Raw genomic sequence first — 14967 nt, forward strand, 5'->3', positions numbered from 1 at the left:
CGACCGCATCGATGATCGGGTGAAGTCCTTCGTCGCGGCGTCGATCGCTGGAACGCAGGTGAGCACGGGTGTTGATGAGCAGATGAGGGCTGGCGTAGGTGGAGCGCTAATGTTTTTATCATAGCTCTGACGAGGTCCCGTAGCTAAGTTAGCTTCAATGGCGTCGTTAGCAACAGCATTGCTAGGCTTCGACAGGCGGCACAGCATTAACCGTGTGGTTACAGGTCCAGTGTTTGGTTCGGTGTCTCCTGATAGTAGTATTGTTGATCTTCTGTCTATCCTTCCAGTCAGGGGCTTATTTCTTTTGTTTCTATCTGCATTCAAGCCCGATGCTATCACGTTAGCTCCGTAGCTAAAGTGCTTCGCCGATGTATTGTCGTGGAGATAAAAGTCACTGTGAATGTCCATTTCGCGATCTCGACTCTCATTTTCAAGAGGATATAGTATCTGAGGTGGTTTAAAATACAAATCCGTGATCCACAATAGAAAAAGGAGAAAGTGTGGAATCCAATGAGCCAGCTTGTACCTAAGTTACGGTCAGAGCGAAAAAAGATACGTCCTGCACTGCACTCTCGTCCTTCACTCTCACGTACTTCATCCACAAATCTTTCATCCTCGCTCAAATTAATGGGGTAATCGTCGCTTTCTCGGTCCGAATCGTTCTCACTGCTGGTGTAAACAATGGGGAAATGTGAGGAGCCCTTCAACCTGCGACGTCACGCTACTTCCGGTACAGGCAAGGCTTTTTTTTTTAATCAGCGACCAAAAGTTGCAAACTTTATCGTCAATGTTCTCTACTAAATCCTTTCAGCAAAAATGTGGCAATATCGCGAAATGATCAAGTATGACACATAGAATGGATCTGCTATCCCCATTTAAATTAAAAAAAATAATTTCAGTAGGCCTTTAAAATGTTCCAGTTCCATTCACACATTTAAAAAACACTTTAAGACCAACGTCTTGGAAACATATATCACTCTTGAATCAACACAGTAGTTAATACTATGATGAATGTTAATTAAAAACTAAATGTGGGATATAAATAATAATGGAAGTATAATTGTTTGTATATAGTATATAATTGGGGCAAAGGTTTAACCTGTGTACAAGGATGTTTCACATGCCTTTACTGTGTATATAATTTAACTGTGTTTATGTTGTGTATAATGTGTATTTATAATATGTTGTACAAAGGACATTTCATAATTTTCGGAAGTTCATCTTGTACTTGACATTGTTTATAGGGTTAGGCGCAATTAGTGTTCAACTTCAGCCTAAACCCTTTCGGTCTGCAACATTTTCATTTTCAATCTATGAATGTACAACTGTTTGTTTATTTTGTTGACCATTGACCGAAGAAGAATAAACTTAATTAGAAATGACACAACTTTACAACTTATTGACAGTGCTAGCTTCCAAGCTAACAGCTAACACTGTTGACTGTTGTGTGTGTGTGTGTGCGAGTTTACACACTTACACAACAGCACCATGCAGACTAGATATAACGTTTTATACCGTTTAAATTAAACAGACTGTTTATAAGCCAGCAAAGCGTGAGTTAAAACGTTAAGATACAAGTTAAGAGAGACGCAAGCTACATGCTAACAACACCAGACTCCATTGAGAATATCATGGAATTAAGATTCAGTACGAGACGTGAACACACTAACCTGTTAGGTCCATTCGCCGACGGAAATTGGTTAAAGTTGCGTTAAATGATCATTTCCTGCGAATGAAAATGGCGCCGAATTCACCAGCAAGTGTCGAGGAATATTTTATGTGGTTTTAAGTCCGGTTTTGGAGGTGTGCGCGTCGTTGCCGGAGAAGAACAACCTTAATTCTTCACATTCCAAAGCGAGTTCTGCGCGGCGCGGCCAATGAGGAAGTGAGTGCAGGAGAAGAAAAGCGGGACTTTGATGCGTAACTTCTGGCAACAAAAACATGTCGTCCTCACTTAAACGACTCCAGTCCTACCTTGTTGGCGGCGAACTGAACATGAACGCTGAAGTCGGTCAACTTTCATTTGACTTTGTCCATCGTGTCCGTGTTTACAGTGTGGAGGACGCCGTGACGCGACGTGGACATTTCTTCTCTCACGGTCACACACCGAGCATTCATGAATGTTCACCAAAAGACTAGACTTGTTGTTTAAAAGGTGAATATTATGGAGATTATTTCCTTAAAGTTCATCTTCTTCCCTCTTGGGGAAAGTCCCTGTGACGCGCTGCAGAGATAGGTCGGAGAGGCAGACGTCTCACTCGGAGTGAGAGAAAAAAATGGATGTTGGTGGTGGAGATGTGACGTCTGTGAACGAACTGAGTCATTTGAACGGTTCTTTTAAGTGATTCGTGGGGACCCGAATCCCAGTTGTGAGCCGTTATTTTATGCACATGCAAATTTGCCGTTGGCAATTGCCCACGCCGCGCATGCGTGCCACCCAACTGGCAACTGGACTACAAAATGAGTCCGACATTAAACAAATTGAGAAGCGTTTATTTAAAAAAATAAATATTTATATTATATTTTATATTTATAAGTATAAAAATATAGAAATATATATCTATTTTAATTATTATTATTTTCAAATTGTACAAACCCCAAAACCAGTGAAGTTGGCACGTTGTGTAACTAATAAATAAAAACAGAATACAATGATTTGCAAATCCTTTTCAACTTATGTTCAATTGAATAGAGAAGACAAGATACTAAAACTTTATTTTTTTGCAAATGTTAGCTCATTTGAAATTTGATGCCCGCGACATGTTTCAAAAAAGCTGGCACGAGTGGAAAAAAAGACTGGGAAAGTTGAGGAATGCTCATCAAAGACTTATTTGGAACATCCCACAGAGGAACAGGCTAATTGGGAACAGGTGGGTGCCATGATTGGGTGTAAAAGCAGCTTCCATGAAATGCTCAGTCGTTCACAAACAAGGATGGGGCGAGGGTCACAACTTTGTACAAAAATGCGTGAGCAAATTGTCCAACAGTTTAAGAACAACATTTCTCAACCAGCTATTGCAAGGAATTTAGGGATTTCACCATCTACGGTCCGTAATATCATCAAAAGGTTCAGAGAATCTGGAGAAATCACTGCACGTAAGCGAGGATATTACGGACCTTCGATCCCTCAGGCGGTACTGCATCAAAAATCGACATCAATGTGTAAAGGATATCAACACATTGGCTCAGGAACACTTCAGAAACCCACTGTCAGTAACTACAGTTGGTCGCTACATCTGTAAGTGCAAGTTAAAACTCTACTATGCAAAGCCAAAGCCATTTATCAACAACACCAAGAAACACTGCCGGCTTCGTTGGGCCTGAGCTCATCTAAGATGGGATGCAAAGTGGAAAAGTGTTCTGTGGTCTGACAAGTCCACATTTCAAATTGTTTTTGGAAACTGTGGACGTCGTGTCCTCCGGACCAAAGAGGAAAAGAACCATCCGGACTGTTAAAGATGCAAAGTTGAAAAGCCAGCATGTGTGATGGTATGGGGGTGTATTAGTGCCCAAGACATGGGTAACTTACACATCTGTGAAGGCGCCATTTATGCTGAAAGGTACATACAGGATTTGGAGCAACATATGTTGCCATCCAAGCAACTTTATCATGGACGCCCCTGCTTACTTCAGTGTTACAACAGCATGGTTTCATAGTAAAAGAGTGCAGGTACTAGACTGGCCTGCCTGTAGTCCAGACCAGTCTCCCATTGAAAATGTGTGGCGCATTATGAAGCCTAAAATACCACAACGGAGACCCCCGGACTGTTGAACAACTTAAGCTGTACATCAAGCAAGAATGGGAAAGAATTCCACCTGAAAAGCTTCAAAAATGTGTCTCCTCAGTTCCCAAATGTTTACTGAGTGTTGTTAAAAGGAAAGGCCATGTAACACAGTGGTGACCATGCCCTTTCCCAACTACTTTGGCACGTGTTGCAGCCATGAAATTCTAAGTTAATTATTATTTGCAAAAAAAGAATAAAGTTTATGATTTTGAACATCAAATAATCAGAATCAGAATCAGAATAGTTTTATTGCCATTGTTTGAGAACGGGTTCACAAACTAGGAATTTTTCTTGGTGCAAACATGCGACATAAAAACATATAACACATATTTGGTAATAAAAAGAGCTGTGACTGAGCTATCAGATAGACTTAGAAGGAATTCAAGGAATTCAAGGAGCTGCTGTTAGGAGTTATTGTTCATTTGCCTGATGGCCGAGGGGGAAAAACTGTTCAGGTGGCGGGAGGTGTGGGTCTGGATGGAGCGTAGTCTCCTGCCTGAGGGGAGAGGGGAGAATAGCGTGTGTCCAGGGTGAGAAGAGTCAGCTGTGATCCGACCCACACGCCTCCTGGTCCTGGAGGAGAACAAGTCCTGGAGGGATGGGAGCTTGCAGCCAATCACCTTCTCAGCAGCACGTACGATGCGCTGCAGTCTATTCTTATCCTGGACTGTAGCGCCGGGGAACCACACTGTGATGGAGGAGGTCAGGATGGACTCTATGATGGCTGAGTAAAACTGCACCAGCATCTCGGTCGGCACCTTAAGTTTCCTCAGCTGCCGCAGGAAGTACATCCTCTGCTGGGCCTTCTTGATGAGGGAGCTGATGGTCAGCTCCCACTTGAGGTCCGGGGTGATGGTGGTGCCCAAGAAACGGAAGGAGTCCACAATGGGGACGGGGGTGGGAGAGTCAATCAGGGTGAGGGGGGATGGTGGGGCTGTGACTTTCCTGAAGTCCATGATCATCTCCACTGTTTTCTGGGCGTTCAGCTCCAGGTTGTTGAGGCTGCACCAGGACGTCAGCCGGCCCACCTCTCTCCTGTAGGCAGACTCATCGCCATTCGAGATGAGCCCGATGAGGGTGGTGTCATCCGCAAACTTGAGCAGTTTTACGGATTGGTGACTGAAAGTGCAGCAGTTTGTATACAGGGAGAAGAGCCAGGGGGAGAGTACACAGCCCTGAGGAGTACCAGTGTTTGTGGTTCGACTGTCCGAGACCATCTTCCCCAGCCGTACGTGCTGTCTTCGGTCTGTCAGGAAGTCATTAATCCAACTGCAGAGAGAGTCGGGCACGCTGAGCTGGTAGAGCTTGTCTTGTAGCAGTCCAGGGAGGATGGTGTTGAAGGCAGAGCTGAAGTCCACAAACAGGATCCTAGCGTAGGTTCCTGGGGAGTCCAGATGCTCCAGGATGAAGTGGAGGGCCAGGTTCACTGCATCATCCACAGACCTGTTGGCTCTGTAGGGGAACTGCAGTGGGTCCAGGAGGGGGGCGATGATGTCCTTGAGGTGGGGCAGGACCATGCGCTCAAAGGACTTCATGACCACAGACGTCAGCGCGACCGGCCTGTAGTCATTTAGTCCTGTGATCCGTGCTTTCTTGGGGACAGGGACAATGGTAGAGGTCTTAAAGCAGGACGGCACGCGGCATAGCTCCAGAGAGGTGTTAAAAATGTCAGTGAAGACAGGAGCCAGCTGGTCCGCACAGTGTCTGAGAATGGAGGGGGAGACACCATCCGGCCCGGGGGCCTTCCGCGTATTAAGCTTCAAGAACTGCCGGCGTACATCCTCTTCTTTGATGGAGAGGGTCTTTACAGTCTTATGATGTTTTTGGAGTCCTGTGATGTCCTTGGAGTCCTTTGAGTCCTTTAACTCCTTTAATGAAGTGCTGGCATTGGTGAGGAGCATGGCTTTGATGAGCTGAAGGCCGTTCATGACGACAGTAATGTGTGTTGAGGCCCTGAGCGAGAGTATGGTCATTCAGGGCCTGGGGGGTTTTGGGCTTATAGTTCGTAAGGGCCCTTAGACCTCTCCAAACTGCCGCAGAATCATTGGAGCGGAACTGTTCCTGTAGACGGTTAGAGTACACAGATTTAGCTTTCTCCACTTCCCTGGTGAAGTGGTACTTCGCTTCTCTGTATGTACTTCGGTCCCCGCTTCTCCACGCAGCCTCCTTCTTCTTGCGCAGCTGTCGGAGCTTGGGTGTGAACCAGGGCTTGTCGTTGTTATAACAAACCCTGGTGCGCGTTGGAATGATGCGCGCCTCATTGAACTGTATTTATGAGGTCACAGTGTCCGTATACTCGTCCAGATTGTTTGTGGCCGCTCCAATTGCCTCCCAGTCTGTCGTTTCCCAACAAGCACGCAACTCGTCCACAGACTCGGCGGTGAAACACTTAATGTTCCTCATAACAGGTTTAGCCAGTTTCAGTCTCTGTCTGTATGAAGGGATTAAGTGCACCATCACGTGATCTGATAGTCCAAGAGCAGCGCGCGGGACTGCATGAAAAGCCTTGCTCAATGTAGTGTAGCAGTGATCCAGCGTGTTCTCCTCTCTGGTCGGGCATTTAATAAACTGTCTATACTTTGGTAATTCCTGGCTCAAATTTCCCTTGTTAAAGTCACCAAGCACGATAACAAGAGAGTCAGGAAAAGACCGTTCCACATGTAAGATCTGTCCTGCGAGCGTCACGCACGTCCGCGCCGGGCGGGATGTAAACAGCCACGAGAATGAATGAAACAATCTCACGCGGTGAGTAAAAGGGCTTACAGTGGATGAAAAAATATTCCAGAGAAGAAGAACAGTGTCTAAAAATCACAGTCACGTCTGTACACCAGCTATTGTTGATAAAGAAGCAGAGTCCACCGCCTCTTTTTTTGCCAGAGAGCGCCGCGTCTCGGTCCGCGCGGAGGAGATGAAAGCCCTCCAGTTGAAGCGCGCTGTCCGGGACACTTGCGCTCAGCCAAGTCTCCGTGAAACACAACACACATGATGAGGAGAAGTCTTTGTTCCTTCTCATCAGCAACGCTAGCTCGTCCATCTTGTTGGCAAGTGAGCGGACGTTGGAGAGGAAGATGCCTGGTAGAGGCGTGCGTAATCCCCGTCCGCGAAGACAGACAAGTGCGCCCGCTCTCTTTCCTCGTCGATGCGGTTTCCCTCTTTTGAGCACAGAATGGACCAAATCCGCAGCTGACACTAAGATGACTGGTAACAAGTCCATAGGGATGGTGGATCTGATGTTCAGTAGCTCTTCACGGGTGTAAGAGCACCCGGAAACACAATTTATGTACAAAAACAAACAAAACAGGGCGAACGAGAGCACCGAGGCAGCCTTCATCGGCGCCATGATGATGACGTATAATATATGTTATATATGTAATAAATATGTTGTCTTTGTAGCATATTCAATTGAATATGGGTTGAAAAGGATTTGCAAATCATTGTATTCCGTTTATATTTACATCTAACACAATTTCCCAACTCATATGGAAACGGGGTTTGTACATGAAGTGTGTCAGAAAAGTTTAAAAACAAGACCACGTTTTGAAGGGAAAAAAAGTTGAAGTAGCTCATCATCTTATATTATCCTATCTGTTACACTTTAAAGTGAAATTGTATGTAAAACATTCACACAGTGTCAAAAATAAAACCAATCTTATGCTTTTCATTGTAAAGTTGAATTACCCAAATAGCAGTGGGAGTACAAAGATGGTTGTCATAACAAAAAACCGTGACTGACAATGGTAGGCTGAACATGGTATGATGCAATGTGCCGGCGGTATGGTGCTGTAAATGCTTGTTACATAAGGAATTATATGTAGTATTGTTAACACTAGTCTTATATACACTACCGTTCAAAAGTTTGGGGTCACATTGAAATGTCCTTATTTTTGAAGGAAAAGCACTGTACTTTTCAATGAAGATAACTTTAAACTAGTCTTAACTTTAAAGAAATACACTCTATACATTGCTAATGTGGTAAATGACTATTCTAGCTGCAAATGTCTGGTTTTTGGTGCAATATCTACATAGGTGTATAGAGGCCCATTTCCAGCAACTATCACTCCAGTGTTCTAATGGTACAATGTGTTTGCTCATTGGCTCAGAAGGCTAATTGATGATTAGAAAACCCTTGTGCAATCATGTTCACACATCTGAAAACAGTTTAGCTCGTTACAGAAGCTACAAAACTGACCTTCCTTTGAGCAGATTGAGTTTCTGGAGCATCACATTTGTGGGGTCAATTAAACGCTCAAAATGGCCAGAAAAAGAGAACTTTCATCTGAAACTCGACAGTCTATTATTGTTCTTAGAAATGAAGGCTATTCCACAAAATTATTTGGGTGACCCCAAACTTTTGAACGGTAGTGTATCATATTTAGATGTTAATAAAATATGAACAGATTGAAAACAATAACCATTGTTGACGGGTACCGTATTTTTCGGACTATAAATTACAGTTTTTTTCATAGTTTGGCCGGGGGTGCGACTTATACTCAGGAGCGACTTATGTGTGAAATTATTAACACATTAGCGTAAAATATCAAATAATATTATTTAGCTCATTCACGTAAGAGACCAGATGTATAAGATTTCATGGGATTTAGCGATTAAGAGTGACAGATTGTTTGGTAAACGTATAGCATGTTCTATATGTTAGTTATTTGAATGACTCTTACCATAATATGTTACGTAAACATACCAGGCACGTTCTCAGTTGGTTATTTATGCCTCATATAACGTACACTTATTCAGCCTGTTGTTCACTATTCTTTATTTGTTTTAAATTGCCTTTCAAATGTCTATTCTTGGTGTTGGCTTTCATCAAATAAATTTCCCCCAAAAATGCGACTTATACTCCAGTGCGACTTATATATGTTTTTTTCCTTCTTTATTATGCATTTTCGGCAGGTGCGACTTATACTCCGGTGCGACTTATACTCCGAAAAAATACGGTATATATGTTTTCTAAATAGGGTACATTTTGTTTGACGCTAACACTCTTCCCTGTTGTATTTATTTATTTATAAAACTGGTTAGGTACTATTTTCCTTCAAGGAGCATTTTTTTATTTTTACAAATGTATTTTTCATCGTAAACTCCAACAATTACAAGACAAACGTGACGTTTATTTAAATAAAAGCGGAACAAACCAAAAAATAAATATGGTAATTTGCTCAAAGATCGATTCTCAAATCTAAATATTGATAAATTTATTTAACACACATACCATAGGCAAATAAATAAATTACATACTATTATGTTTTGCTAAAATAAATTCATAATGAATAGGTTTCTTAACTAAACTGTCCAAAAAAAATTAAAGTGAAAATAAAATGATAGATTCACCACTTAAGTCATAATTTTTGCGCTAAAGAAACTTCTCTATGACTTTAGCTCCAGACTTCTTGTTTCTTTGATATTGTCATTACTGCCACAAGTGGTGTAAAAGTGTATTACAATGGAGCACCTGCTGCGGACCATACGGACCACAGCTGAGAAACAGATCTTTTTTCGCCGCCCTGCCCCTATGGTAAAGAAACACTGACCTAGTGTGGCAAAATATTAGTGTTCAGTTACACATTTAACAGTTTTTATTATGTTTTTTGTCATTTTTAAAATTAGTTCATAAGTTAGTATTATTTTATATTTTAAAGGGAAACTGTACTTTTTGGGGAATTTTTCCTATCGTTCACAATCATGACGGATGGATTTTTTTTTTGCATTCTAAATATTAAATAAATGCGATCAAAAGTCCACTTACAACAGAGCCTATGGAAGTCGATTATTCAGCCTGTTGTTCACTATTCTTTATTTATTTTAAATTGCCTTTCAAATGTCTATTCTTAGTGTTGGGTTTTATCAAATAAATTTCCCCCAAAAATGCAACTTATACTCCAGTGCAACTTATATGTTTTTTTCCTTCTTTATTATGCATTTTCGGCCGGTGCGACTTATACTCCGGAGCGACTTATACTCCGAAAAATACGGTAACTCATTGCTATCATGTCCTACAATACTATCTTATTGTCTCTTGCGCACACATTCTGTCATTTGCAAAACACTTTCTGCAATTTGTCTGTATTCGTCTCAATTGACGCACCCACAAAATGTGGGGACTTTGCGTGTATGTTAAGGGCCTCGAAAAGTGTTGGAAGAAAAAAAACTGCAGTTTCAATGAGGCCCTTGGGGGCTCTGCATGGCTCCTGCTGGGGCCCTAATATGGTGATGTTTGTGTCCCTCATGATTGTGTTTGTTTATTCAGTGATTCTACTTTCTTAATGACCAGTATCTTTGCTTTTTCTGGGGTTTCATTTAATTTTATAAATATTTTGCTGTTTGTGGTCCAAGTTTGCTGAATTTTTAGTTTTTTTTAATTGCGTGGTTTATTAGCTATGTCAGTGTTTATTTTCCTTTAATGTTCATTTATGTACACATCTGATGTTTTAGTAATGCGATTGTATACTCTAGCCTTTAAATAGACCCCCCTTTTAGACCAGTTGATCTGCCGTTTCTTTTCTTTTCTGCCCTGTGCATCGGTTGGGGACATCTCTGCGCTGCTGACCCGTCTCCGCTCGGGATGGTCTCCTGCTGGCCCCACTATGGACTGGACTCTCACTATTATGTTAGATCGGTGGTTCTTAACCTTGTTGGAAGTACGGAACCCCACCAGTTTCATATGCGCATTCACCGAACCCTTCTTAGTAAGAAATAAAATGTGTTTTTTTTTTCAAATTCAAGACAAAGTTATATGTTTTTGGTAACACTTTAGTATGGGGAACATATTCTAAGTAACAAAGACTTAATTTAGAGTTTTGTGGACACTAGGGGAACATATTCTAAGTAACAAAGACTTAATTTAGAGTTATTTGGTTAGGGTTAGGGTTATAATAAGGCCATGCCGAATAAGGCATTAATAAGTACTTAATAATGACTAGTTAAGAGCCAATATGTTACTAATTTGCATGTTAATAAGCAACTAATTAATGGTGAATATGTTCCCCATACTAAAGTGTTGCCATGTTTTTTTACTGGTGCACAAAATGAACCGTGCATGAACATCACCTTGTTCAAACAACAAAACCAACACAGTGCATAAACTCACAACAAATTACACGCTTGCAAATCAGTCAGCTGTTGCCGTATCCGTAATACGCCGATAGGGAGAAGTTTGTATTTACACGATGAGTCGGGTGTGTCTTGACCTCCGCCGAACCCCTGAGCCCAACTCACCGAACCCCTAGGGTTCGATCGAACCCAGGTTAAGAACCACTGTGTCAGATCCACTATGGACTGGACTTTCACAATATTACGTTTGTAAATACAGGAGGGTTTGTTGGAGTGCGTGTTGGATGTGGTAGCGAACAAGTCCAGAAGGGAAGAGGCAAAAGGGGGTCCGAGGTCCGAGCGGGGTCGTGGGGCAGGAGAGAGGCGTCCAGAAGTCCAAGCGTGGGGTCGAGGATTGGGAAGGCAATCAAGGTCCAGGGAATGAGCAGCAGCAGAAGCTGAGACACAGGGGGCTGTAGGGGACAAGAGACATTAAGGACAATCAGGACGAGGCACGAGGAAGACAAGCAAAATGAGAGAGAGCAGGAGGGAAGTCAGAGACGCAAAGCTTACCGTACACAGGGCTACGTTCCGACGAGGAGAAGTCAGCGGTGAGGCTCTTTATCCTGTCGCCTTTCATTAGTCCCAGGTGCGTTGATTGCAGATTGCCTCCGGTTGTGGCGGCGCGTGGGCGCGGTCTGCGCAGCGCAAGCGGGGGCGTGTCTAGCGGCGCTCTCAGTGGAGCTTCTAGGTGCTCCCGCAGAAGAGGGAAAAGCGGACTGTGCGTGCGCCGTAACAATAAGATAAATAATTCCTAATTACAGACTAAGAGCAAAACAATGATGAGATAAAGAGTCATAATTATAAAATGAAGTCATAATTATGAGATAAAAAGTCATAATAATTAGATAAAAAGTCATTTTGGGATAAGAAAGTCATAATAATGAGACAGAATGTGGAAATGATGAGGAAAAGTCACAATAATGAGACCAAAAGTCATAATAATGACATAAAAAAAAGGAATAATAATGAGATAAAAACTCATTTTGGGATAATAAACTTACATGAGACAAAAAGTCATAATGAGATATAAACTCATGAGACCAAAAGTCAATGAGATAAAAAGTTGAAGAGACAGAAAGTCAATAATGAGACAAAAAGTCATAATAATGAGACAAAAAGTCATAATAATGAGACAAAGTCATGAGACAAAAAGTCATAATAATGAGAGAAAGTCATTATGATAAAAAGTCATAATAATGAGACAAAGTCATGATAATGAGACAAAAAGTCATAATGAAACAAAAAGTTGAAATGAGAAAAGAAGTTGAAATGATGATAAGTTGAAATGAGATAAAAAGTCATGAGACAAAAAGTCATAATAATGAGATAAAAAGTCATAATGAGACAAAAAGTCACAATAATGAGATAAAAAGTAATGAGACAAAAAGTCATAATGAGACAAAAAGTCACAATAATGAGATAAAAAGTAATGACACAAAAAGTCATAATAATGAGATAAAAAGTCATGAGACAAAAAGTTGAAATGAGATAAAAAGTTGAAATTATCAAAAGTCATGAGACAAAAGTCATAATAATGAGACAAAAAGTTGAAATGAGATAAAAAGTTGAAATGATGAGATTAAAAGTTGAAATGAGATAAAAAGTCATGAGACAAAAAGTCATAATGCGATAAAAAGTCATAGAGACAAAAAGTCCTAATACTGAGATAAAAAGTCATAATGAGACAAAAAGTCATGAGACAAAAACTTGAAATGAGATAAAAGGTTGAAATGAGATAAAAAGTTGAAATGATGATCAAAAGTCATGAGACAAAAGTCATGAGATAAAAAGTCATAATAATTAGATAAAAAGTCATATTTTGGGATAAGAAAGTCATAATGAGACAAAAGGTGGAAATGATGAGGAAAAAGTCACCATAATGAGACCAAAAGTCATAATAATGACATAAAAAAAAAAAGTACAAATAATGAGATAAAAACTCATTTTGGGATAATAAACTTACACGAGACAAAAAGTCATGAGATAAAAACTCATGAGACCAAAAGTCAATGGGATAAAAAGTTGAAGAGACAAAAAGTCATAATAATAAGACAAAAACTCATAATAAGAGACAAAGTCATGAGATAAAAAGTCATAATAATGAGACAAAGTCATGAGATAAAAAGTCACAATAATGAGACAAAATCATGATAATGAGACAAAAAGTCAAAATGAAACAAAAAGTTGAAATGAGAAAAAAAGTTTAAATGATGATAAGTTGAAATGAGATAAATAGTCATGAGACAAAAAGTCATAATAATGAGATAAAAAGTAATGAGACAAAAAGTCATAATAATGAGATAAAAAGTAATGAGACAAAAAGTCATAATAATGAGATAAAAAGTCATGAGACAAAAAGTTGAAATGAGATAAAAAGTTGAAATGATCAAAAGTCATGAGACAAAAGTCATAATAATGAGACAAAAAGTTGAAATGAGATAAAAAGTTGAAATGATGAGATTAAAAATTGAAATGAGATAAAAAGTCATGAGACAAAAAGTCATAATGCGATAAAAAGTCATAATGAGCAGGAAGTGACAAACATTGTGCGGAAGTGTAAAAGTAAGTGCTCCACTGACTGCCATGATATCAACATGATATTGGTTCAAAAGGTTATCCTGAATATTGTAAAACCATTAACTTATATATGTAATTTATCATTCCAGACTGGCTGCTTTCCAAGTCAAATGAAAATCGCTAAAGTAACTCCGCTCTTCAAAAGTGACAGCAAACACGCTTTCACCAATTACAGACCAATCTCTCTTTTGCCTCAGTTCTCAAAAATCTTAGAGAAACTATTTAACTCTCGACTTGAATCTTTTCTTGAGAAGCATCATATAATCAATGACGGTCAGTATGGCTTTAGGTCCAAAAGAACAACTTCAATGGCAATAACTGAAGCTATTGAGGAAATTACTAATGCACTGGAGCATAAAAGATATGCAGTTGGTATTTTTATTGACCTAAAGAAAGCCTTTGATACCATTAATCATTTAATTCTACTAGATAAAATGGGAAGATATGGAATTAGGGGGCTGGCTGGTGACTGGTTAAAAAGTTATTTAACAGGGAGGGTACAGTTTGTTAAAATGGGTAAATATTTATCTGATACTCTTGGCATTGCTTGTGGTGTCCCCCAAGGGTCCGTGTTGGGGCCAAAACTGTTTAATGTATATATTAATGATATGTTTAATACATCCAAAATACTGAAATGTATACTTTTTGCAGACGACACAAATTTATTCTACAGTAGTGATGACTATAATGAGCTCATAAATACAGTAAACACAGAACTAAACATAGTTAAAAAAAATGGATGGACACAAATAAATTATCATTGAATATAAATAAAACTAAGATAGTAATGTTTGGAAATCGCAACATAACGTCTGAACAGAAGATAAGTATTGATGGTACCCAAATTGAAATCGTAAATGAGAATACATTTTTGGGAGTAATAATTGATAGTAAACTATCATGGAAACCTCATGTCAGACACATTAAAACAAAAATCTCCAAAAGCCTCTAAATTATAAACAAAGCAAAACTATACCTCAATGAAAATGCACTCCGTACTCTATACTGCACCTTGGTACTCCCATACCTTACATACTGTGTTGAAGTATGGGGGAATACTTACCACAACACAATTCATCCTCTGATCATATTACAGAAAAGAGCAGTGCGGATCATTCACAACGTTGGTTATTTAGAACATACTCATAATCTGTTTATGCAATCAAAGTTGCTCAAATTTGATGACCTTGTTAAATATAATACATTAATAATCTTATATAAAGCTTTTAACAAATTATTGCCACCTAATCTACGTTTTTTTATAAGACGAGTGCAAGCTCATAACTTGAGAGGCTTTGGATATTTCTTATTGCCGAGAGCTCAAACCACTCGTAAACGTTTTTGTGTGTCTGTATGCGGAGTAAAACTATGGAACAAACTGGACTTACAACACAAGCAATGCCAAACTATTAATCGATTTAAACTATTATACAAACATGGGGTCTGGTTCAAATATAGAGATGAGGGTCTTTAATTTGACCTGCTGCTGTACTCTGTCTCA

General features: G+C 39.9%; 1 protein-coding gene across 2 annotated transcripts in view; it reads right to left on the bottom strand.

Moving 5' to 3' along the window:
- Positions 1-2312, bottom strand: part of nfkb1 (nuclear factor of kappa light polypeptide gene enhancer in B-cells 1) — a 68364-nt gene extending 66052 nt beyond the window's left edge. For both annotated transcript variants that reach the window (XM_062040046.1, XM_062040045.1), the window contains exon 1: positions 1975-2312. In XM_062040046.1, coding sequence (XP_061896030.1) covers positions 1975-2023 — 49 coding nt within the window. In that variant the 5' untranslated portion in view covers positions 2024-2312. The remainder of the gene's footprint in view (positions 1-1974) is intronic.
- Between the last annotated feature and the right edge of the window lie 12655 nt (positions 2313-14967).

This window comes from Entelurus aequoreus, linkage group LG28 (assembly GCF_033978785.1).
Source record: "Entelurus aequoreus isolate RoL-2023_Sb linkage group LG28, RoL_Eaeq_v1.1, whole genome shotgun sequence".
In the NCBI taxonomy this organism is placed as follows: Eukaryota; Metazoa; Chordata; class Actinopteri; order Syngnathiformes; family Syngnathidae; genus Entelurus; species Entelurus aequoreus.